The sequence below is a fragment of the Manis pentadactyla genome, chromosome 8 (genome assembly GCF_030020395.1).
Source record: "Manis pentadactyla isolate mManPen7 chromosome 8, mManPen7.hap1, whole genome shotgun sequence".
Taxonomy (NCBI): Eukaryota; Metazoa; Chordata; class Mammalia; order Pholidota; family Manidae; genus Manis; species Manis pentadactyla.
Window position 1 is genome coordinate 61,090,831 of NC_080026.1, and position 27,047 is coordinate 61,117,877.

A 27,047-nucleotide genomic window follows, 5' to 3' on the forward strand; every position below is an offset into this window, starting at 1 on the left:
GCCTAAGGTTAGCAGAAGGAGGGACATAATAAAGATCAGAGAAGAAATAAATAAAATTGAGAAGAATAAAACAATAGAAAAAAATCAATGAAACCAAGAGCTGATTCTTCGAGAAAATAAACAAAATAGATAAGCCTCTAGCCAGACTTATTAAGAGGAAAAGAGAGTCAACACACATCAACAGAATCAGAAACGAGAAAGGAAAAATCATGACGGACCCCACAGAAATACAAAGAATTATCAAAGACCACTATGAAAACCTATATGCTAACAAGCTGGAAAACCTTGAAGAAATGGACAACTTCCTAGAAAAATACAACCTTCAAGACTGACCAAGGAAGAAACACAAAAGTTAAACAAACCAATTACGAGCAAAGAAATTGAAACGGCAATCAAAAAATTACCCAAGAACAAAACCCCCAGGCCATACGAATTTACCTTGGAATTTTATCAAACTTACAGAGAAGACATAATACCTATTCTCCTTAAAGTTTTCCAAAAAATAGAAGAGGAGGGAATACACCCAAACTCATTCTATGAAGCCAACATCACCCTAATGCCAAAACCAGGCAAAGACCCCACCAAAAAAGAAAATTACAGACCAATATCGCTGATGAACGTAGATGCAAAAATACTCAATAAAATATTAGCAAACCGAATTAAAAAATATATCAAAAGGATCATACACCATGACCAACTGGGATTCATCCTAGGAATGCAAGGATGGTACAACATTAGAAAATCCATCAACATCATCCACCACATCAACAAAAAGAAAGACAAAAACCACATGATCATCTCCATACATGCTGAAAAAGCATTCAACAAAATTCAACAGCCATTCATGAGAAAAACTCTCAGCAAAATGGGTATAGAGGGCAAGTACCTCAACATAATAAAGGCCATATATGATAAACCCACAGCCAACATCATACTGAACAGCGAGAAGCTGAAAGCTTTTCCTCTGCAATCTGGAACAACACAGGGATGCCCACTCTCCCCACTGTTATTTAACATAGTACTGGAGGTCCTAGTCACGGCAATCAGACAAAACAAAGAAATACAAGGAATCCAGATTGGTAAAGAAGAAGTTAAACTGTCACTATTTGCAGATGACATGATATTGTACATAAGAAACCCTAAAGACTCCACTCTAAAACTTCTAGAACTATTATCGGAATATAGCAAAGTTGCAGGATACAAAATTAACACACAGAAATCTGTGGCTTTCCTATACACTAACAAAGAAACCAATAGAAATAGAAATCAGGAAAAACAACTTCATTCACAACTGCATCAAAAACAATAAAATACCTAGGAATAAACCTAACCAAAAGAAGTGAAAGACCTATACCCTGAAAACTACAAGACACTCTTAAGAGAAATTAAAGAGGACAGTAACAAATGGAAACTCATCCCATGTTCTTGGCTAGGAAGAATTAATATCGTCAAAATGACCATCCTGCCCAAAGCAATATACAGATTTGATGCAATCCCTATCAAATTACCCACAAAATTCTTCAACGAACTGGAACAAATAGTTCAAAAATTCATATGGAATCACCAAAGACCCCAAATAGCCAAAGCAATCCTGAGAAAGAAGAATAAACTTGGGGATCTCACTCCCCAACTTCAAGCTCTACTTCAAAGCCACAGTAATCAAGACAATTTGGTACTAGCACAAGAACAGAGCCACGGACCAGTGGAACAGATTAGAGACTCCAGACATTAACCCAAACATATATGGTCAATTAATATTTGATAAAGGAGCCATGGACATACAATGGGGAAATAACAGTCTCTTCAACAGATGGTGCTGGCAAAACTGGACAGCTACATGTAAGAGAATGAACCTGGACCATTGTCTAAACCCATACACAACAGTAAATTCGAAATGGATCAAAGACCTGAATGTAAGTCATGAAACCATAAAACTCTTAGAAAAAAACATAGGCAAAAATCTCTTAGACATAAACATGAGTGACCTCTTCTTGAACATATCTCCCCAGGCGAGGAAAACAAAAGCAAAAATGAACAATTAGGACTATATTAAGCTGAAAAGCTTCTGTACAGCAAAAGACACCATCAATTGAACAAAAAGGTACCCTACAATATGGGAGAATATATTTGTGAATGACAGATCCGATAAAGGCTTGACATCCAAAATATATAAAGAGCTCACCCACCTCAACAAACAAAAAACAAATAATCCAATTAAAAAATAGGCAGAGGAACTGAACAGACAGTTTTCCAAAAAAGAAATTCAGATGGCCAACAGACACATGAAAAGATGCTCCACATCACTACTTATCAGAGAAATCCAAATTAAAACCACAATGAGGTATCACCTCACACCAGTAAGGATTGCCACCATCCAAAAGACAAACAACAACAAATGTTGGTGAGGTTGTGGAGAAAGGGGAACTCTCCTACACTGCTGGTGGGAATGTAAATTAGTTCAACCATTGTGGAAAGCAATATGGAGGTTCCTCAAAATGCTCAAAATAGACTTACCATTTGACCCAGGAATTCCACTCCTAGGAATTTACCCTAAGAATGCAGCAGCCCAGTTGAAAAAGACATATGCACCCCTATGTTTCTCGCAGCACTATTTACAATAGCCAAGAATTGGAAGCAACCTAAGTGTCCATCAGTAGATGAATGGATAAAGATGTGGTACATGTACACAATGGAATACTATTCAGCCATAAGAAGAAAACAAATCCTACCATTTGCAACATGGATGGAGCTAGAGGGTATTATGCTCAGTGAAATAAGCTAAGTGGAGAAAGAGAAATACCAAATGATTTCACTCATCTGTGGAGTATAAGAACAAAGGAAAAACTGAAGGAACAAAACAGCAGCAGAATCACAGAACCCAAGAATGGACTAACAGGTACCAAAGGTAAAGGGACTGGGGAGGATGGGTGGGTAGGGAGGGAGAAGGGGGGGAAGAAGAAAGGGGGTATTATGATTAGCATGCATAATGTGGGGGGTGGGAGAAAGGGGAGGGCTGTGCAACACAGAGAAGATAAGTAGTGATTCTACAACATTTTGCTGTGCTGATGGACAGTGACTGTAATGGGGTTTGTTGGGGGGACTTAGTATAGAGGAGAGCCTAGTAAACATAATATTCTTCATGTAATTGTAGATAAATGATAACAAAAAAAAAAAGAGAAAGAAAAGGGGGATTACTCCCTGATAGGATAAAACTAACTGCAAATCAATGATTAATGCATGCTTTACATATCCTTAATTTTGATCTTTTAAAGGGTGTCAGATGATCAGCTATGGAAGTACATTTTTCTGATAATATTCCTTTCTCTTAAGAAAAAAAAAAAAAGCAGTTCCTGTGTGGTGATCTCCAATACGTTCTTCACAATTTTATAAAGGGCATATCAAAGTGTGGGCAAAGGGTCTGTTGGTGTTTATACAGAGGATCAAAGCCTAATTTGGCTACCCAGAAAACAAATTAAGATACAATATGAAGAAGAACTTCCAACATCAACATCCTCTGGAAGAGTCATTCCAGAAGATGATCATCAAAAAACTTCAACAAAGATCCTGGTGCTCTTGCAGTTGTAGCTGCATTCATCCCACCGGTTCCTGGACTTGCCATTGGAATGAAGAAGGAGATATCTAAGCTGGCCTGTGCATACAGTAAAACAACAAATTTGACTGGATCTATACTGTCGGAACTCAACCAAGAATTAGGAGAAGTTCAAGTTGTAGTGCTACAAAATCATGCAACTATAGACTATCTACTGTTAAAAGAACATATGGGATGTGAACAGTTCCCAGGAATGTGTTGTTTTAATTTGTCTGATTTTTCTCAAACTATTCAAATTCAGTTAGACAATATCCATCTTATCATTGATAAGTTTTCACAAATGCCTAGGGTACCTAACTGGTTTTCTTGGTTTCACTGGATATGGCTGGTAATTGTAGGTCTGCTTTTGTTATGTAGCTGTATTCCTATTATGTTAATGTGTGTACACAATTTAATTAGTAGTTTAAAACCTATACATGTTTATGTTACTCTACAAGAAGATATGTCAAAGAAATAATCAATCTTCCCATGTTTTCTTCCATCTGCTACTTCTATAGCTTTTCTTCTTCCTTCCTAATTACAACCCTTTAGTAGAATTCATGCCTCATATCGAAAATTACCGAGTATCATAATTCTTCCAAGTGGTAAAGATACCTCAAGACAAATGCTGGGCATAGAAGCCACAGGGCATAAATATGCAAAGAAGTAAAAAGCTAACCTTTTCAAACAATATGGCTTCTCTCTCACTTACCAACTTTACATCTCCCTGTATGGCCCCGGAAGATGACTGCTTAGCCAGAGACGGGTAAGATTCCTCAAGGGAGGAACAACCTAAGACAGGCACAGTCGCAGGGGGGCCATCAGGTGAGAAATTGGGGATCAACAGCGATGAGGCTTAGAACCTCACCACCCCCTCTTTTGAGAGAAATCTTCTGCATCCGTGGATGTTTTGTTGCCCTTGTCTAGCTTGGATTAATACTTAGTCTATAGGCACAGACCTGATCATCTACATTTGCCCTCTTACAGCACTAAATTATGTTTTCTACCTTTATCTTGCATCTACCTACCACTTCAGCATTTTATTAAAAATAATAATAATAATAATAATAATAAGGGAGAAATGTGGGATTCACATATAAATCAAGTATAAAAATCAAATAATCATATCTGACTTGATTGTTTATAGTTCATGATGCGTGATCAAAACTGAAAGTTTCTGTGATATGACTGCCCTTGTACTGTTCACCATGTAAGAACTTACTCACTATGTAAGAATTTGTTCACCATGTAAGAACTTGTTCGTTATGCTTCAGAAGATTGGAGACTGTTGAGAATTAGGCTTGGGGTTGATTAATGATTGTGCATTGAGTCCCCTATACAGAATTTTATTGTTGTTAACAACCATTTGATCAATAAATATGAGAGATGCCCTCTCAAAAAAAAATTAATTAATTAAATTAAATTAAATTAAAGTAGAAAAAAAATAGTAGCTACCATCTAGGACAATACTCACCCAATCAACCCGAGATCACCAGGGTTCAACAAAGTTTGACAGGAGTTAGTTTACTGACCCATTGTAGTGTGGGAGCTGCCCCACAGCCCCTTGCAAAACTTATCCCTAAGACCCACAACAACACTGAGGGTTGTATTCGTATGGTAACTTTCCTCATGAGGAAATTAAAGTTCAGACAAGTGTCCTTCCTCTAAGTCACATGGCGAGTAAACTCTTGTCCATCTCACCCCAAACCCTCACAGAGCAACGCAGAATACCACACCCCAGCCTGCACACACCCATAAAATATTCTTTTACACACTGTAAGCCAGTGGTTCATAGACTTCTTTGTTTAACCACAGGAGGAAACTTTGCTTCAATTAAAATCCTACTAAAACCATAAGCAAACACGCAGACCCATATCTGAGGCACAGGATGATACCCTCCTTAAGAAATGCCTTCAGCCTCTAGGGCAAGGCAGTCAGTGCTACTGTGTGCTTTTAAAATATTTCACTCAACTTATCTGGACAGGCCATCTGGGTCTGCACTTTCTCACTTTCTTGATGTTTAAACATTAGACAGCCATTCTGAAAGGTGGAGGACAGAACTGGCCACTTTACTCAGACAGCAATCATCAATCACTTCATAGTTCTATAGCCCCAGCATTCCTGGCTGAAGGAACAGCAAAAGAAAAGAAAGAGAGACTAGAATTAGGAGGTAGAGTTCAGTGGAAGGTGTTTATATGAAGCGCCTGAAGCATGCGGCTTGAGTGACTTTGAGGGAAAGTCAGGGGAGGTGTCAGGAGTGAACAGAGGAGTGCTCTGTAAATGGCCTTCAGTGTTACACTGAGCACTATGGACTCTTCTGTTTTTGCAAAATTAAGTGGACAAATGATATACTTAGATCACAAATATGCCTAAGAATAATTAATGTCTTAGAGGAATAGCTTGATTCTACTTTTAGTTAAAAAAAAAGTGATATGAATTAATATGTAGTTTACAAATTAAAATGGCATATAATGTGACTGTTTATTTCCGAGTACTTAGGAGGCCAGAGGCAGCAGGACATGTATTGTCTTGTTTGATCTTCCTGTCAGGATCTGTGTCAGTGTTTGGTCAGCTGACAGAGACATGGGAGAAGGTCCATCTCTGCAAGGAACCTGTATTGGCAGGAGGAGACCCTGTCTGGGCACGGAGGAGCAAACTCACAGCATGTGAGACACTGTCTACTGGTTTCTGGGTCACCCCAGCAGCTGACGTGCTCCTGGCAGGCTACTGAGGTGACCACAGCACAGGTGTGTCAGGTACTGCTGAAGGCAGAGTCGTCCCCTCAGCCCTCCTTTGCCTAGCTACTTTCCAGCTGGCAATCTATGCTGGCCAGGGAGATATAAGCCAATGCCAGGCAGTCGGGTGGGACTTCCGGGTAAGCTTTGCCTTCCTCAGCTCATGGACCCCTCCATCCTTCGCCATCCTTCTTATTCCTGACAAAGCTATAGCCATGGTGCCTGGCAGTCCAGCTCCTACTTTGAGACTATGAGAATGACAACATGTTAAGGAAGGTGGCACAGAGAGGACAGAAAGTGCCTAGGCCGTGGAACATCTGTGAGCCTTGAACCTCCAAGACATCTTGTCATGAGAACCACATCGATCCATAAGTATTTAAGTCATCAATATTGGCTATTTCTTACTATCAATCAAATGCATTTATAATTGAGGCAAAAGATTTTCTGGTGACTCTCTGAGATTTCTTTTACCTGAAAGTAAGTGATTTCTACTGGAAGAAATGGTATTTCCTCCTATCAGTCACCGCCCTCAACACACACTCAGAACTGCCTTGTTGTATGCTCCTGGAGCAGATCAAAGAACTGTATCAAGAATTTTTTGTCTTTAAATAAGTACTGTATAAACAAATGCAAGGTATAAGAATACAAAAATCCCAAGCTTTGAAAATAACATATTTCAGTGGCACTCTACCTTGGTAATGTTACTTGAATGACTCATGGAATGTCCCAAAGTCTTCTCATTCTATAAGAAAACCAAACATCCGTTAATTATCCAGAAAACCAAACAAGTGATTAAAATATGCAGAGAACAAATAACTAATTATGACAATCCTCCTGACAAATCATTCCCTCAACTAGAACTTGCTGAGCACAAACTACTACATTCTTGGGCAGCTATCAGATACTAGAGAATTTGGCAAAGATGAATAAAACAACAGTCCCTGTCCTAAAGGAACTGGAAAAGAACAGAACAGGACTTGGAATTAACTGTAAAAATGAGAGGGTAGTAAATGATTTCTTAAGACACATCCAAGTACAGGTTCAGAGAACCTCAGAAGCAAGGTTCAGTTGTATGTGATGTAGTCCATGCTATGAGGAGCCATGTGGATGGTGGAGAAGCAAGCAGGACAGATGACTCCCACCCAGGTCATCTGTCTGTCAAATGTTAGGACACTGCACAGCTCACATCTGTTCCCTCAGGCCTATTTCTCTTCCTGGATTAGTCTCCTCCTTCTTACATACATCCCTCTACCTTCAGTCACAAAGTTTCATATCAAATTCTTCCTTTTTAATGTCTCTCAATCTCAAATCTCATCTTCATTTGTATTGTCAATGGCTTATTTTACATTCTCTTAATTACTCACTTGAATTCTTCAATAACTTACTACCTGGTCTCTCTGCTGTTAAATCAACCTCCCTGATAAAAAATTGTTATGGACAATTATGTTGCAGCCCCTCAAAATCCACATGTTGAAGTTCTAACCCCTGCCCAGTACTGAGAATGTGACTATATTTGGAAATAAAGTCTTTAAAGAGGTAATTTCATTAAAATGAAGTCATTATGGAGGGCCCTAATCCAATATGAATGGTGTCCTTATAAGAAGAGAAAATTAGAACACAGATAGAACACAGATGAATGGTGTCCTTATAAGAAGAGAAAATTAGAACACAGATAGAAGACCAGGGGAAGACACAGGGAGAAGATGGCCATCTAAAAGCCAAGGAAAGAGGCTGCAGAAGAAACCAAAACTGACACTTTGATCTAAGACTTTTAGCCTCCAGAAGAGCAAGAAAATTAATTCCTGTTGTTTAGACAACCTGTGGTATTTTTGTGATGGCAGTCCTAGCAAATGAATGCAATAACCTTCCCATCAAAACTTCTTCTTAAAAAAAGTGAATGTTCCAAATGTAAGTGATTTTTAAAAATAAGAAAGTAACCTTCCCTGAATCTACTCATCTTTGCTCTAAATCCAAATGAGTAAAAAAACAAAACAAAACCAAAAAAACCTCACTGCAAACAGAAGATATGAGGAATTTGTGTTTTTAACTTTATCTAGCCTCAATTCAGTTAACAGGTTATGCAATAGCCATAGGGAAAACCAGACAAGGTTGAGATACAATTAGCAGGTAAAGTGTTTGGACAGTCAAAAGTACAAAGGAATTGTGGATCATTTAAAAACTCCTTTGAGGAAGAGTTGTTTCCATTCCACCATGGCCCTCCTTGAAGAGAGCTAGCAATCGAGAAAGTTTCACTTTCCCCTTCTCCTCAACCCACAAATTACAAGACAGCCTTGACTTTTGTACATTTGGCTTTTGAAAACTCGGTACCTCTCAAATGCTGATTGTGGGTAAAATTGAAACATTTCCAGAATATCTCACCTGGCTTTAGTATATCTGCATATCAATAGGCATTCAGAGGTGGAAAGAAGTATGGCTTTAGTGTATTTGCATCTTTCCTCAGGGGTGGAGAAGTTCATCTCCATATCAGTTGGGTAATTACCTGGGCAACAGAGGGCTTATCTATACCTGAGAGGTGAGGGGAAGGGCTGGTGTGGTTGCTACTTGAGCAGAGAAGACGGACGGCCTGGGACTGGAGTTTGTGAGCAATAAACGGGTTTTAAACTTTATTTCTCCCTTTGACTGATTTTGGTTTTTAGAGGTATTTTGCCCCGGGATTTCCATTCCCCGGACTGGCACTGATGAAGAAACACTTCATGATCTCCCAAGTGGCCTGCCAGCCAGCCCTTGTTTTGGCAATGTTGTCTCCTTTGTCTTTATAGCAATGCATTCATGTAATTTTTTAAACATTTTTATTATATTCTCTTCTTATAATTCTGAGTAGAAATAGAAGTTCAGATCTCTTAAGCGTAAAGTAATACAGACACTGCTATTAAGTGTTGAGCCGCAACAGAATGTTTCTTGGTCTTAAGCTAGTCAAACAGACAGTTATAAAGGAAAAGAACAAAATTATAAAGTATGTTCAAAGTGTTGGTAAAATGTCACCAAAGAGTGTTTCTAAAAGATCAGACTTAATTAGGAATTTCAATTATCTTACACAGGATTTCACTCACTGAGAAAGGAGAATGCTTCTGCAGAGAACAGGTGAATCTGTAACCACTCAAGTTAACACTCATGAGTGAAGAACGTATTAGGGACAAACACAGGACACTACTGTGAATCAAGGCTTAAAGGCTGGACTCACGGTTGGTACCCTCCTTTCTCAGAGGAGGCCCCATGAGCTGCCACACTAACACCACACACTTCCCTGGCTTGCTCTCATCCCATCTCTTTGGCAGCTCTTTTTGTCTATGATAAGCAGGAGAGCTCCTCAGAACGCACGCAGCTCCATGACCTTCTCATTGGTTGTCTCCCTCATTCCAATGCCTTCTTTGTGCATTTACTGCACTTGAATCATTTAGCGATCTTACTAAAATACAGATAGTGATTTCTTAGGTCTGAGGTGGATAGAGATTTGCATTTCCAATAAGCTCCCGCAGGAGACTCCCTTGCTGCTGGGCCCCAGACCACACTTCAAGATGCAAGTTTCATTCTAAATCCTGGGCCAAATAATTCATGATTTATGACTTTTTTTTTTCAGCATAACTGAATATGACTCATGTTTTAAAAGCAAATCACAACTATTGTAAATGTACATTTCTGTGTAATGGATGGCAGTGAGCTCACAACTGACAATACAAATGAATCAATCAGGAAACAGGTTGATACATGTATTAGGAAAGACATACTGAGGGTGTGAGAAAGAAATATTCTGTTAATGTAAGAAGTTACCAAATCTCAAAGATAAAAGAAAAGCTCTGTTGAAGAAAAAGGAACATTTCACAGCTTAATCAGTCTAGTCAGTGATGTTTTGCAAGTCTGTGCATGGCTACAATAGAATGTACCTTGAGAGTAGAACTGAGAAGTAGAGCCAGTAGAGACCAAACAAGCCCTGGAAAGTAGAAGCCAAGAATAATCAAGAGGACAATGAGATGAGATGTCTAAGCAAGTGTTTGGGATTCTGTGTAAGAGTCAAACAATAAAACTTAATGTGGCAGTTTCCCTGAAACTTTGACCAGGACGAGTTACTAAAACACAACAACAAATAACTATGTTTCACAGACTTTTCTGTCTACCCAGTACCCATCCCCCCAGCAGAACTCCAACTCTGCTCTTGAGCAGCAGTGGACCCAACTACAAGTTCTCACTTTCTCACACTCTGTGCAGTTCAGGTAAATACGTAAGGAAGTTCTCTCTGAATTGAGGTTGTAGGGGAAAACATTCTTCCCCTAGTACAGCCGTTGCTCCTTTCTCTAGCATTCCTCCTTCCCTTATCCACCCTGGAATACAGAGGTCATGCCAGGAGGTACAGCAGTCACCTTGGGATCATGAGAAGGGAAAGAAAGGTACACAATAGAAATCTCAAACTTTCTGTTCTTGATGTCGGGGTTCTTGTTTGCGGAGTCAAAGAATGAACTTAGCAAGCACCCAAGGTAGGAGAGCCAGGGAGAGGCTTTTATTTAGAGATACAGTGAGAGGACAGAGCTCCTGGCTCACGCCAGGAGGGGACAAGAGAGCCCGTGGTGGTGCGCTTGTCTAGGGGATTTATAGGTGGTTGAGAGACAAAGGGTTAGGGATGCAGACCTGCTAAATGGTCCCCAAATATTTATGTTTGAAGAGACACCAAGTTTCTTACCAGTCTTCTGGATTATTTTGCAGAGTTAACACAAGAAATTTACTGCTCTGATTCTTTCCCAGAATAGCAGCTTCTTGGTTTGGGAGCACATTAATCAAGACTACCTGTCCTGCTCCCAAGGTGGGGTGGGTTATTGTCTGTTTGCTAAAGAGTAAGTTAAGAATCTTATTTCTTAACTTCCTGGGTGTTAAAAGGCAATCTTATCTTTAAGGTGGAATCCTTCCTTTCTGTTTCCACTATGTTGTTTGTGAGCCTGCATGCTATATTAATTGCCCAGATTATATATTACTTGATTAGGAGCTGGAGGAAGAAAAGCAGCAGCTGGGTAAAGTTAAAGAAGATAAGCTGGGCCTTTTAGCAGGCTAAAGTATATTTTACAATAGCCTCATTTAATTGACACAATGAAGACATGGGCTAAGCTGAGCTATTTTCTTATCTGGGGGATGTTTAAACAGGCCAAGTTACTCCTGCTTTTTAGTCTTAACTAATCTCACTGAAGAATGCTTATATTCCTACTTTGATATTTTACTTTAGAGAATTAATGTGACTCTGACTTTGCTTAATTGTTTAATACGGAGTTTTGGTAGGGGTCTTTTTCTGGAAGCCTTCACCCTTCTCTGACTACATGTTCGGTCCCTGTCTCAGTCTCAGGACTCCTTTACAATGTAAAATATTGAAGGCTCCCAAAACCTTTTGTTTATGTGGATTAATTATATCTATTGATATTTACCATATTAGAAATATAGAAAACTTTTAAAATATGAATCTCTTAATTCATCTAGAATTAATAAACTCAGTTAATATAAATATTTCTATGAAAAATAATGACTTTTTCAAACAAAAAATATCAGTGAGCAGAGGAGCATGGTTTTATATTTTTGTAAATGTTGTTATTGTCTAATTAATTAGATGATAGCTGGATTTCCATAACTGTTTATACATTTAACCTCTTCTATTATTTGAAGTAAATGAAGAACTGAGTGAAAACCAGACAATTCAACAACACTGGCAGACTTTAAGACCTCATATCCAACAATGGACCAAACTAATGCAGACACAAAACACCAAACTTAGGCAATACAGCTAAAACAGTGCTGGAGAGAGATTTGTAGCTGTAAGTGCTGATAAAAGAAAGAAGAATCTCAAATAAATTACTTCCACAATAAGAAAACTGGTAAGAAAAGAACAAACTATACTTAAAGCAAACAGAGGAAAAGACTATAGGGAATATTGATTAAATAAGGAATAGAAAACTGATAGAGAAAATCAGCAAAACTAGAAGTTGGTTATTTGATAGCACCCCACACACAAAAAAAAATCAAGAAACCATTATCTACCAAGTAAAAAACATAAAAAATAAAATATAATTCAATTACTAAAATTAGAAATAAAAGAGTATTCCTAACCTTACAGAATTATTCAATTCTCTACCAGACACAAAACACAAAGACAACCCAAGAATAGAAAACTACCAATATTCGTTATGAATACAGTCTTAAGAATTCTCAACAAAATACTAGCAAACCAAATCCAGTAGCAGATAAAAAGGATATACACTATGACTGAGTAGAATTTATACCAGAAATGCAAGGTTGGGCTAACAGCTGAAACTCACGGTAATACACAAGATGAATTAAAAAAGACGCAGAATAGAATCTGTGGCATCTTGCTGCACTGATGGACAGTGACTGCATTGGGATATGGGTGGGGAGTTGATAATATGGGTAAATGTAGTAACCATATCGTGTTTTCATGTGAAACATTCATAAGAGTGTATATCAATCATACCTCAATAAAAAATATAAAAAAACACATTAAGAAAAGTTTCAACAACAAAAAAAGACACAGAATAAACATTTGACAAAACTTAATATGTTTGACAAAAATCCAACACTTTTTCTGATAAAAACATTCAGCAAACTAGGAATACAACTTCCTAAACCTGATAAAAGTGCATCTAGAAAAAATCCACAGTTAACATCACACTTAATGATTAAAGAATGAATGGTTTCACATAAGATTAACAACTAGATGTCTACTCTTGCAACTTCTACTTAATACTGTAGTGAGGATTCTAGGTATCGTAATTAGGCAAGAAAAAAAATTCAGCTTGGAAAGGAAGAAGTAAAACTATCCCTGCAGGTGACATGATCTTACACACAGAAAATCCTGAGGACAAGAACAACATACAAAAAAATCAATTTATTCCTATACACTGTAAGTGAACAATCCAAAAACAAAATTTAGAAAACTCATTTACAGTATCATCAAAAAAGGTAAAATTCTTAGGAGTAACTTAAAATAAGTATAAAATTTATACTCAAACTACAAGGAATTTTTAAAGAAATGAAAGACCTAAACAAATGGGAAAATATCCTTTGTTCATGAATCAGATGATTTAAAATTGTTAGCATGGCAATACTTACCATTTGATCTACAGATTCAAGGGAATCTCTATCAACATCTCAGATGACACTAGGGCAACTAACAAGCTAATCCTAACATTCATTACATGGGACTCAGAAGAGCCAGAGTAATCTTGAAAAGGAAGAACAAAGCTATACTGATATCAAGACTTAGTAAAAGCTATAGCAATCAAAAGAGAATAATAATGGCATAAGAATAGCCCAATGAAGGGAAAAGAACAGAAAGTCCAGAAATAAGCCCTTACATTTATGGCTAACTAATTTTCAATGAGAGTGTAAGACTAGACACTGGAAAAATAATAGTTTTTTCAACAAATGAGTCTGGGACATCTGGACATCCACATGCAAAAAAGTGAAGCTGGACCCCTTCCTCACACTACACACCAAAATTAACTCAAATGGATCACATATCAAATATAAGAACTAAAACTATATAACTCTTAAAATATAATGTAGCCACAAAATCTTCCTGACCCTGAATTAAGCAAAGCCTTCTTAGACATGACACCAAAACCACAGAGAAAAGAAAAATAGGTTAACTGGACTTGATGAAAATTTGTTAACTTTTGTGCTTTAAAGTACAACAACAAAAAATGAAGAGAATACCTATAAAATGGAAGGGAATATTTGCAAATTATATATCTAATAAGGGACTTACATTTAGACTATATAAAACGTACTTATAATAATAAATATAACAAGTATAAAATGAGCAAAGGATCTAAACAGACATTACTCTAAAGAAAATATAGAAATGGTCAATGAACACATGCAAATAATACAGAACTTCAACTTGATAAGGAGCAGATACAAATAACTACAGGTAACATACCTAATGATAAAAGACTGAATGCTCCCTCCCTAATATTATGAACAAGGCAATGACGTTGGTTTTCACCATTTAAAAAAAATTTTTAATTAGGGTAAAATTCTTATAACATAAAATTTACCATCTTAACAAATTTTTTAAATTTTGTAATCATTAATTTACAATTACATGAAGAACATTATGGCTACTAGGCTCCCCCTTCACCAAGTCCTCCCCACACACTCCATTACAGTCACTGTCCATTAGCGTAGTAAGATGATGTAGTATCTATACTTGTCTTCTCTGTGTTGCACAGACCTCCCCATGCACCCCCCACAAATTATGCATGCTAATCGTAAGGTCCCCTTTCTTTTTCCCGGCCCTTACCCTTCCTTTCCCACCCATCCTCCCTAGTCCCTTTCCCTTTGGTAACTGTTAGTCCATTCTTGGGTTCTGTGATTCTGCTGCTGTTTTGTTCCTTCAGTTTTTCTTTGTTCTTATACTCCACATATGAGTGAAATCATTTGATACTTGTCTTTCACCACCTGGCTTATTTCACTGAGCATAACACCCTCTAGCTCCATCCACATTGTTGCAAATGGTAGGATTTGCTTTCTTCTTATGGCTGAATAATATTCCATTGTGTATATGTACTACATCTTCTTTATCCATTCATCTATTGATGGACATTTAGGTTGCTTCCATTTCTTGGCTATTGTAAATAGTGCTGTGATAAACACAAGGGTGCATCTGTCTTTTTCAAACTGGGCTGCTGCATTCTTAGGGTAAATTCCTAGAAGTGGAATTCCTGGGGGAAATAGTGTGTGTATTTTGAGCTTTTTGAGGAACCTCCATACTGCTTTCCACAATGGTTGAACTAATTTACATTCCCACCAGCAGTGTAGGAGGGTTCCCCTTACTCCACAACCTTGCCAACATTTGTTGTTGTCTGTCTTTTGGATGGCAGCAATCCTTACTGGGGTAAGGTGATATCTCATTGTGGTTTTAATTTGCATTTCTCTGATGACTAGCGATGTGCAGCACCTTCTCATGTGTCTGTTAGCCATCTGAATTTCTTCTTTGGAGAACTGTCTGTTCAGCTACTCTGCCCATTTTTTAATTGGATTATTAGCTTTTGGTTTGTTGAGGTGCATGAGCTTTTTATATATTTTGGATGTCAACCCTTTATCGGATCTGTCATTTATGAATATATTCTCCCATACTGTAGGGTACCTTTTTGTTCTATTGATGGCATCCTTTGCTGTACAGAAGCTTTTCAGCTTGATGTAGTCCCACTTGTTCATTTTTGCTTTTGTTTCTCTTGCCCGAGGAGATATGTTCATGAAGAAGTCATTCATGTTTATGTCCAAGAGAGTTTTGCTTATGTTTTTTTCTAAGAGTTTTATGGTTTCATGACTTACATTCAGGTTTTTGATCCATTTCAAATTTACTTTTGTGTATGGGGTTAGACAATGATCCAGTTTCATTCTCTTACATGTAGTTGTCCAGTTCTGCCAACACTAACTGTTGAAGAGGCTGTCATTTCCCCATTGTATATCCATGGCGCCTTTATCATATATTAATTGACCATATATGTTTGGGTTAATGTCTGGAGTCTCTATTCTGTTCCACTGGTCTGTGGGTCTGTTCTTGTGCCAGTACCAAATTGTCTTGATTACTGTGGCTTTGTAGTAGAGCTTGAAGTTGGGGTATGAGATCTACCTCCCCACTTTATTCTTCCTTCTCAGGATTGCTTTGGCTATTCGGGGTCTTTGGTGGTTCCATATGAATTTTTGAACTATTTGTTCCAGTTTGTTGAAGAATGCTGTTGGTAATTTGATACGGACTGCATTGAATCTGTAGATTGCTTTGGGCAGGATAGCCATTTTGACGATATTAATTCTTCCTAGCCAAGAACATGGGATGAGTTTCCATTTGTTACTGTCCTCTTTAATTTCTCTTAAGAGTGTCTTGTAGTTTTCAGGGTATAGGTCTTTCACTTCCTTGATTAGGTTTATTCCTAGGTATTTTATTCTTTTTGATGCTATTGTGAATGGAACTGTTTTCCTGATTTCTCTTTCTATTAGTTCATTGTTAGTGTATAGGAAAGCCACAGATTTCTGTGTATTAATTTTGTACCCTGCAACTTTGCTGAATTCCGATATATTAGTTCTAGTATTTTTGGAGTGGAGTCTTTAGGGTTTTTTATGTACAATATTATGTCACCTGCAAATAGGGACAGTTTGACTTCTTCTTTACCGATCTGGATTCCTTGTATTTTGTTCCTTTGTCTAGGACCACCTCTTTGCTGTGGCTAGGACCTCCAGTACTATGTTGAATAACAGTGGGGAGAGTGGGCATCCCTTACTTGTTCCCAATGTTAGGTGAAAAGCTTTCAGCTTCTCACTGTTCAGTATGATGTTGGCTGTGGGTTTGTCATATATGGCCTTTATTATGTTGAGGTGCTTGCCCTCTTACCCATTTTGCTGAGAGTTTTTTATCATGAATGGATGTTGAATTTTGTCGAATGATTTTTCAATGTCTATGAAGATGATCATGTGATTTTTGTCCTTCTTTTGTTGATGTGGTGGATGATGTTGATGGATTTTCAAATGTTATACCATCTCTGCATCCCTGAGATGAATCCCACTTGGTCATGGTGTATGATCCTCTAGATGTATTTTTGAATTGGTTTGCTATTATTTTGTTGAGTATTTTTGCATCTACGTTCATCAGGGATATTGGTCTGAAATTTTCTTTTTTGGTGGGGTCTTTGCCTGGATTTGGTATTAGGGTGATGTTGGCTTCATTGGATGAGTTTGGGAATATTCCCTCCTCTTCTATTTTTTGGAAAACTTTAAGGAGAATATGTATTATGTCTTCTCTGTATGTCTCACAAAATTCCGTGGTAAATCCATCTGGCCTGGGAGTTTTGCTCTCAGGTAGTTTTTTGATTACCACTTCACTTTCGTTGCTGGTAACTGGTCTGTTTAGATTTTCTGTTTCTTCCTTGGTCAGTCTTGGAAGGTTGTATTTTTCTAGAAAGTTGTCCATTTCTTCTAGGTTTTCCGACTTGTTAACATACAGGTTTTCATAGTATTCCCTAACAATTCTTTGTATTTTTTGGGGGTCCTTTATGATTTTTCCTTTCTTGATTCTGATTCTGTTGATGTGTGTTGATTCTCTTTTTCTCTTAATATATCTGGCTAAAGGCTTATCTATTTTGTTTATTTTCTCAAAGAACCAGCTCTTGGTTTCATTGATATTTTCTATTTTTTCTTCTCAATTTTATTTATTTCTTCTCTGATGTTTATTATATCACTCCTTCAGTTAACTTTAGGCCTCATTTGTTCTTTTTCCAATTTCGATAATTGTGACGTCAGACTATTCATTTGGATTGTTCTTCCTTCTTTAATTATGCTTGGATTGCTATATACTTTCCTCTTAAGACTGCTTTTGCTGTGTTCCACAGAAGTTGGGGCTTTGTGTTGTTGTTGTCATTTGTTTCCATATATTGCTGGATCTCCACTTTAATTTGGTCATTGATCAATTGATTACTTAGGAGCATGTTGTTAAGTCTCCATGTGTTTGTGAGCATTTTTGCTTTCTTTGTACAATTTACTTCTAGTTTTATACCTTCGTGGTCTGAGAAGTTGGTTGGTAGAATTTCAATCTTTCTGTATTTACTGAGGCTCATTTTGTGGCCTAATATGTGGTCTATACTGGAGAATGTTCCATGTGGACTTGAGAAGAATGTGTATCCTGCTGCTTTTGGGTATAGAGTTCTACAGATGTCTATTAGGTCCATCTGTTCTAGTGTGTTGTTGAGTGCCTTTGTGTCCGTACTTATTTTCTATCTTGTGGATCTGTCCTTTGGAGTGACTCGTATGTTGAGGTCTCCTAAAATCAATGCATTGCATTCTGCTTCCTCCTTTAGTTCTGTTAGTATTTGTTTCACATATGCTGGTGCTCCTGTGTTGGGTGCACATATGTTTATGATGGTTATATCCTCTTGTTGGACTGACCCCTTTTTCATTATGTGGTGTCCTTCTTTATCTCTTGTTACTTTCTTTGTTTTGAAGTCTATTTTGTCTGATACTAGTATTGCAGCACCTGCTTTTTTTTCCCTGTTGTTTGCATGAAATATCTTTTTCCATCCCTTGACTTTTAGTCTGTTCATGTCTTTGGGTTTGAGGTGAGTCACTTGTAAGCAGCATATAGATGGGTTTTGCTTTTTTATCCATTCTATTACTCTGTGTCTTTTGATTGGTGCATTCAGTCCATTTACATTTAGGGTGATTATTGAAAGATATGTACTTATTGCCATTGCAGGCTTTAGATTCATGTTTACCAATGGTTCAAGGTTAGCTTCTTTAGTATCTTACTGCCTAACTTAAGTTGCTTACTGAGCTATTATAAACACTGTCTGGGGATTCTTTCTTTCTCTCCCTTCTTATTCCTCCTACTCCATTCTTTATATGTTGGGTGTTTTATTCTGTGTTCTTTTGTGTTTCCTTTAACTGCTTCTGTGGGTAGTTGGTTTTATTTTTTGACCTTAGTTAGTATTTGGTTGGTCTACTTTCTTTGCTGTTATTTTATTTTCTCTGGTTACATCTATTCAGCCTCAGGAGTGCTCCCATCTAGAGCAGCCCCTCTAAAATACTCTTTAGAGGTGATTTGTGGGAGGCAAATTCCCTCAACTTTTGCTAGTCTGGGAATTGTTTAATCCCTCTTTCATATTTAAATGATAATCGTGCTGGATACAGTATTCTTGGTTCAAGGCCCTTCTGTTTTATTGCATTAAATATATCATGCCATTCTCTTCTGGCCTGTAAGGTTTCTGTTGAGAAGTCTGAAGTCTGATGATAGCCTGATGGGTTTTCCTTTGTAGGTGACCTTTTTCCTCTCCTAGGTGCCTTTAAAATTCTGTCCTTGTCCTTGATCTTTGCCATTTTAATTATGTGTGTTGGTGTTGTCCTCTTTGGGTCCCTTATGTTGGGAGTTCTGTGTACTTACGTGGTCTGAGCCATTATTTCCTCCCCCAGTTTGGGGAAGTTTTCAGCAATTATTTCTTCAAAGACACTTTCTATCCCTTTTCTCTCTCTTCTTCTTCTGGTACCCCTATAATGCAGATATTGTTCCTTTTGGATTGGTCACACAGTTCTCTTAATATTGTTTCATTCCTGGAGATTCTTTTATCTCTCTCTGCATCAGCTTCTATGTGTTCCTTTTCTCTGGTTTCTATTCCATCAATGGCCTCTTGTGTCTCATCTATTCTGCTTATAAATCCTTCCATAGATTGTTTTATTTCTGTAGTCTCTCCCCATACTTTGTCCATTAGCTCTTGTATTTTTCTCTGCAGCTCCATCAGCATGGTTATGACCTTTATTTTGAATTCTTTTTCAGGAAGATTGGTTAGGTCTATCTCTCCAAGCTCCTTCTCAGAGGTTGTCTCTGTTATTTTGGTCAGGATCAAATTCTTCTGCCTTTTCATGGCAATAGAGGTAGTTGTGGGGAACTGGCATGTGTGTCGGCTGGGAGAACATCCGTTCTTGCTGGTTTGTGGCCTTCCTCTCCTGGGAGAATGGCGACCCCTAGCAGCTTGTGCTGGGCAGCTGTGCACAGATGGGGTCTCTGATTCTTGCCCGGATGCTGTGAAAGAAGCTCTGCCATGCTGCTGTGGGCATGGCCAGCCTCAGGCTGCTACTCCATTATGGTGGTGCCGTGCCAGAGGGGGAACGGGTGGGAGGCTCTTTTTTGCCATGAGGGGCCTCTGAGCTTCACTGCCGCCCAGGGGCTTAGGGCACCCGGAGTTCCCTGTGATTCCCAGCTGCTGGGCTAAGTGTCCCTGGATGCTTCCGTCCAGCTGTGGGGTCCCTGTCCCTTTAAGACTTTCAAAAAGGACTCGCTTTTCTTTGTCCCAGTGGTGCCGGCTGTGGGGACCTAGTAGCAGGTTTTACTGTCCCCTTTCCCTAGTATGCAGCACCCCATGCACTGTGTGGCTGCGCTCCTGGTGCAGATGGCTAGGGCTGGGTATTTAGCAGTCCTGGGCTCCCTCTCCCTCCCAGCTCCAACTCCTCTCCTCCTGCCGGGAGCTGGGGTGAGGGGCACTCGGGTGTCACCAGGCCATGGCTTGTATCTTACCCCCTTCATGAGGCGCTGGGTTCTCACAGGTGTAGATGTAGCCTGGATGTTGTTCTGTATCTTCTGGTCTGTCTTTTAGGGATAGTTGTATTTGTTGTATTTTCAAAAGTATATATGGTTTTGGGAGGAGATTTCTGCTGCTCTACTCATGCCGCCATCTTGGCTCCTCCTTCCATCTTGGCAATTTTTCAGTATACAGTTCAGTATTAAGTATATTCATGCTGTCATGCAACCAATCTCCAGAAATTTTTCATCTTGCAAAAACTGAAACCTGTACACATCAACAAACCCTATTTTCCTGTCTCTCCAATGCCTAGCAACCACCATTCTACCTTCCATGAATTTGACTACCATGGATACATGACACAAGTGGAATAATACAATATTTGTCTTTCTGTGACTGGCTTATTTCACTTTCCAAGTCCATGCTGTAGTATGTGTCAGAATTCATTCCTTTTAAAAGGCTAAGTAAAATTCCATTATATGTAATATACAATATTTTGTTTATCCATTCATCCATAAATGGTCAACTGTGCTGATTCCACCTTTTGCCTATAGTAAATAATGTTGTTATGAATATAGGTGTCCAAATATCTCTTTGAGACCCTGTTTTCAACTCTTTTGGATATTTACCCAAAAATGGAATTACTAGATCAAATAGTAATTTCCTCTTTAATTGTTTGAGGAACCATCCTGTTTTCCACAGCACCTGCACCATTTTACACTCCCAGCCACAGTGCACAGGATTCCAATTTCTTCACATCCTAAGACTTTTTTTTTTAATTGCTGTCCTGATGTGTATGAATGGTATATATAAATACCTGATGGTATTTCATTGTGGTTTTTGATTTGAATTTCCCTAATGATTAGTGATGCTGGATTTCTTTTCATATGCTTGTTGGCCATTTATGTATCTTCTTTGGAGAAATGTCAATTCAAGTCCTTTGCCCATTTTAATTAGGCATTTGTTTGCTGTTGAGGTGTACGAGTTCTATATATATTCTGAATATTAACCTCTTACCAGATCTCTGGTTCGCAAATGTTTTCTGCCATTCCACAGGTTGCGTTTTCACTCTGCTGATTGTGTCCTTAATCCAACCATGCCAAATTCAATGTATAAAGCTCTTCCTCCTATGTTTTCTTCTTAGAATTTTATAGTTTATGTTTAGGTAAGCCTTTGATGAATTTTGAATTAAATTTGTATACTGTGTAAGGGTCCTACTACTTCATTCTTTTGATGTGGATATCCAGTTTTTGCAACATTTGTTGAAAAGACTGCCCTTTCCCTGTTGAACTGTTTTGACATTCTTGTCAAAAATCATTTGACCATATATGTGATGGTTTATTTCTGGGCTCTTTATTCTATTCCACTGGTCTAAAGTTCTGTCTTTGTGCCATCATTTAAATTACTGTAGCTTATAACAAGTTCTGAAATCAGAAGTGTGAGACTTCCAAGTTTGTCATTTTAGAAATATTGTTTTGGTTATTCTGGGTCCCTTGAAATTCTATATGAATTTTAGGATGAATTTTCTGGGTATTACTAACCTCTTAACAACATTAAGTTTTCCAATCCATGAACACAACAGATGTCTTTACATTTATCTACATCTTCTTTAATTTCTTTCAGCAGTGTTTTTTGTTTTTTTTTCCCCCACGCAAGAGATTTTATTATCTGAACGAGAAAATGGCTGCCCCCAGAGAGAGGGAGCAGCAGCTCGTGGGCAAGAAAGTGCGTTTTTAAGGAGTAGGGGTAGGGTGTGTTCTGTGTTGGTGATTGGATCTCAAGGGTTGGGCGACCATCTGGTCGGTGGTGATTGGATATTAAGGGGTGGGGGTCTTAGTGTGCCAGAATTTGACTTCATTTCCATCTTTTTCTTTTCTTCATTGGGCCTCTGGGGAACTGGGCATAGAATCTCATTCTCTAGCTACTTCCTGCTGGAAGGGGGTGCAAATTCTGGGGTTAGCCAGGTCATTGCTGTAGAGTTGGGAAAGGGTGGGCATCTTGAGATGATTCGTGATGTCATCTAGCTGGTTTTGTTATTCTTCATGAGAAGGCCTTGATAGCCCTGGAGGAGTAACAAATGGAAGGCCGGTATTGGGCGAGAAGATGAGTGACCAGGGAAATGGACGGTGAGCCAGTGGAGGAGGATCGGGCAGTGAGGGTTCCCTAAGCAGCTCACATTCCCGGAGGAAGAGCAAAGTCAGTGAGAGAACCTCATTTGAAGTCACAGCACGAATGAAAGGGTATCTCGCTGTGACCCTCCTTACCCCAGAACAACCCAGGAGACATGGGCCCATGCAAGGGATTTTATTATCTGAAAGAGAAAATGGCTGCCCCCAGACAGAGGGAGCCTCAGCAGTGTTTTATATTTTTCACAGCACATGTCTTTTCTCTCTTATTCTTTTTTATGCTATTATAATGAGATTGTCTTAATTTCCTTTGTGGATTGTTCATTGTGTAAGTGTGTAGAAATACAATTGATTGTTGTCTACTGACTTTGTATCCTAAAATTTTACTGAATGCATTTATTAGTTTGAAGAGTTTGGGTTTTTAATTTTTTTTTATAGAATTTTACAGTTTCTGCATATAAAATCATGTCATCTGTGAATGGAGATACTTTTATTTCTTTCCAGTGTCAATGCCTTTTATTTCTTTTTCTCCCTCACTGCTGAGGAGGAGTAGCAAATGCAAGCATCCTTGTTTTGTTCTCGATCTTAGGGGAAAAGCTTTTTTAGTCTTTCACCAATTGGTCTGATGTTAACTACAGGTTTTTCATATATGGCATTTATTAGGCAGGTAGTTTCCCTGTATTCCTAATCTGCTCAATGTTTTTCACCATTTGTAATGTTCATAGTGTTGAAAGTTTTAGCCAGCATGATAAGGAAAATAAAAGAACGAAATGACACACTTTTATTTCAAAATATCAGAATGTAAGAAATAAAACTGTCGAGTAATTAAAAATGGCGGTGTGAGAGGTGAGACAGAGGCTTCCTTCTAAAACCACATATAATATAAATATATAATTAATACAACTAATCCTGAAAAAGCAACAGGTAAGAGGACTGCACCAGACTCCATACACCTGGAGAAAAGAGCAGACCTCACTGAACAGGGTAATGTACCAGAGCTGTGGCACAGCAGGACCCAAGCCCTTCCCCCAACCCAGCTCAAGGCAGGAGGAAGAGATATGGAGTGGGGAGGGAGTGGAGGCCTGGGACTCCTGAATACCTACCTCCAGAGATCTGCTCTGGGAGCACAAAACTACATTTCATGGTGCTTGCATGGTACTCTTGTGATTAGGGGGTTGGAAAGCTAAGACAGGCAGAATTCTGGAGACACTGAGATTCCAGCCACTTGTGGAAAGCAGGGATCCATATCCAGCTGCTCTAGGACAAAAGAAAGGCAGGCAGTCTGAGAGAAATCCTAACAAGGAAGACCTTAGCAAGAGGGCTGATAAAGGGGCAAGGATTACACAGAGCTTACTGCTCAGGAGAAAGGGCACGTAGACAAAATTGTACAGAAGCACTCTGCCCAGCAGGTTGGGAGCTTTCACTATCTTCAGGTGCTCCAGCTCCCAGGCTGGCTACACAGCTGCAAGGACCCCTCCATGATATGCAGCCTACTACACCTTTCTCCTGGCCAGCCCTACCTGGCTCACAAAGTGGCAAACCTATCCTGGTGTTAGGCCAGCCAGAGGGAAGATCTGTCTGCAACACCTACAAACGCAAAGCATAGAGGGTTATACCTCTGTGCTCGGCCCACTAGTTCAGGTAGTGGAGACAGGCATAGCAGTTGGGAAACAGGAAACAGCTCTTTCCTAACACCATGCACCAATACCACTCCCCTGTGACCCCTGACATTCCTTCATGGGCTGAGCAGCTCCAGAGAGTAGAGCTTCTGGACACAAGAGGGCACCACACACAAATATGAAACACCAAAGGAACCTGATTCAAAGTAAAATTATTAATAGAACTCCTGAGAAAGACTTAAATGACATCGACCTCATGAATCTTCCTGAAAGGGAGTTCAAAATAATAATCATTAATACACTCATGGAGGTATGGAAAGATATTCAAGAACTCAGAAATGAATACCAGTTGGAGATCCAATCGTTGAAGAAAGAGCACAGTGGAGGGTAGTAAAAGCACATAAGATATGGTAGAGGAGATGATAAATGAAATAGCAACAAGAGAAGAGGAATACAAAGAAGCTGAGGCACAGAGAGAAAAGAGGGTCTCTAAGAATGAAAGAATATTGAGAGAACTGTGTGACCAATCCAAACGGAACAATATTTGCATTACAGGGGTACCAGAAGAAGAGAGAGAAAAAGGGATAGAAAGTGTCTTTGAGGAGGCAATTGCTGAAAACTCCCCCAAACTGGGGAAGGAGATAGTCTCTCAGGCAATAGAGATGCAGAGACCTCCCAACACAAGGGAACAAACGAAGACAGCACCAAGACATACAGTAACTAAATGGCAAAGCGCAAGGATAAGGACAGATTATTAAAAGCAGACAGAGAGAGAAATAAGATCACATACTAAGGAAAGCCCATGAGGCTAACATCAGACTTCTCAGCAGAAAATTTACAGGCCAGAAGGGAGTGGCATGATGTATCTAATGCAATGAAACAGAAGGGCCTTGAACCAAGATTACTTTATCCAGCAAGATTATCATTTAAATTTAAGGAGGGATTAAACAATTTCCAGAGAAGCAAAAGCTGGGAGAATTTACCTCCCACAAACCATCTCTGCAGTGTATTTTGGAGGGACTGCTATAGATGGAAGTGTTCCTAAGGTTTAACAGCTATCACCAGAGGTAATAAAACCATAGTAAAGAAAGTAGAACAGCAAACTATGAAGGAAATGCAAAATTAAATTAACTATCCCCAAACTCAATCAGGAGACAAAGAGTACACAATGTGATACCTAATATATAAAGAATGGAGGAGGAAGAAAAAGGAGGAGAAAAAATGAGAACCTTTAGACTGTGTTTGTAATAGCTAGTAAGCAAGTTAACTTACGCTCTTAAATAGTAAGGAAGTTAACCTTCAACCTTTGCTAACCATGAATCTAAAGCCTGAAATGGCAATAAGTACATACCTATCAATAATCACCCTAAATGTAGATGGGCTGAACACACCAAACAAAAGACATAGAGTCATTGAATGGATAAAAAAACAAGACCCATCTATATGCTGCCTACAAGAGACTCACTTTAAACCCAAAGACATACACACACAAAAAGAGAAGGGATGGAAAAAGATATTTCATGCAATAATAGGGAGAAAAAAGCAGCAGTTGCAGTACTTGCAGCAGACAAAATAGACTTGAAAACAAAAGAAAGTCACAAGGGACAAAGAAGGACATTACATAATGATAAAGAGGTCAATCCAACAAGAAGATATAACCATTATAAATATATATGCACCCAACACAGGAGCACCTACATATATGAAACAAATATTAACAGAATTAAAAGGGGAAACAGAATGCAATGCATATTCATTCTAGCAGACTTCAACACTCCAATCACTCCAAAGGATAGATCAACCAGACAGAAAATCAGTGAGGACACAGAGGCATTGAACAACACATTAGAACAGATGGACCTAACAGACATCTACAGAACTCTACACCCAAAAGCAGCAGAAAACACATTCTTTTCAAGTGCACATGAAATATTTTCAAGAATACATCATATACTAGCCCTCAAAAAGAGCCTCAGTAAATTCAAAAAGATTTAAATTGTACCAACCAATTTCTCAGACCACAAAGTTATGAAACTAGAAATAAATTATGCAAAGAAAATGAAAAATCCCACAAACACATGAAGGCTTCACAACATGCTCCTAAATAATCAATGGATCAATGACCAAATAAATACAGATATCAAGCAATATATGGAGACAAATGAAAACAATAATTCAACACCACAATATCTGTGGGATGCAGCGAAGGCCATGCAAAAAGGAAAGTATACTGCAATACAGGCCTACCTCAGCAAAGAAGAACAATCCCATATGAACACTCTAAACTCACAATAAATGAAACTAGAAAAAGAAGAGCAAATGAGACCCAAAGTAAGCAGAAGGAGGGACATAATAAAGATTAGAGCATAAATAAATAAAATCGAGAAGAATCAAACAATAGAAAGAATAAATGAAAGCAAGAGTGGTTTCTTCAAGAGAATAAACAAAATACATAAACCCCTAGCCAGACTTATCAAGAAAAAAAGAGAGTCTACACACATAAACAGAATCAGAAATGAGAAAGGAAAAATCACTATGGACACCACAGAAATACAAAGATTTATTAGAGAATACGATGAAAACTTATATGGTAACAAACTGGATAACCTAAAAGAAATGGACAACTTTCTAGAAAAATACAACCTTCCAAGGCTGACATAGAAAGAAACAGAAAATCTGAACAGACCAATTACCAGCAACAAAGCTGAATTGGTAATCAAAAAACTACCTAAGAAAAAAACTCCTGGACCAGATGGCTTCACTGCTGGATTTTATCAAACATTTAGTGAAGACCCAATACTCATCCTCCTCAACATTTTCCAAAGAGTAGAAGAGGGAATACTTCCAGACTCATTCTATAAGGCCAGCATCACTCTAATACCAAAACCAGGCAGAGACCACAA

General features: G+C 38.5%; 1 protein-coding gene across 5 annotated transcripts in view; it reads right to left on the bottom strand.

Moving 5' to 3' along the window:
• The window catches only part of MARCHF8 (membrane associated ring-CH-type finger 8), a 183,935-nt gene that overhangs the window by 27,846 nt on the left and 129,042 nt on the right, over nucleotides 1–27,047 (bottom strand). For all 5 annotated transcript variants that reach the window (XM_057505797.1, XM_057505801.1, XM_057505799.1 and 2 more), the window contains one exon: nucleotides 7,016–7,066. In XM_057505797.1, coding sequence (XP_057361780.1) covers nucleotides 7,016–7,066 — 51 coding nt within the window. The remainder of the gene's footprint in view (nucleotides 1–7,015; nucleotides 7,067–27,047) is intronic.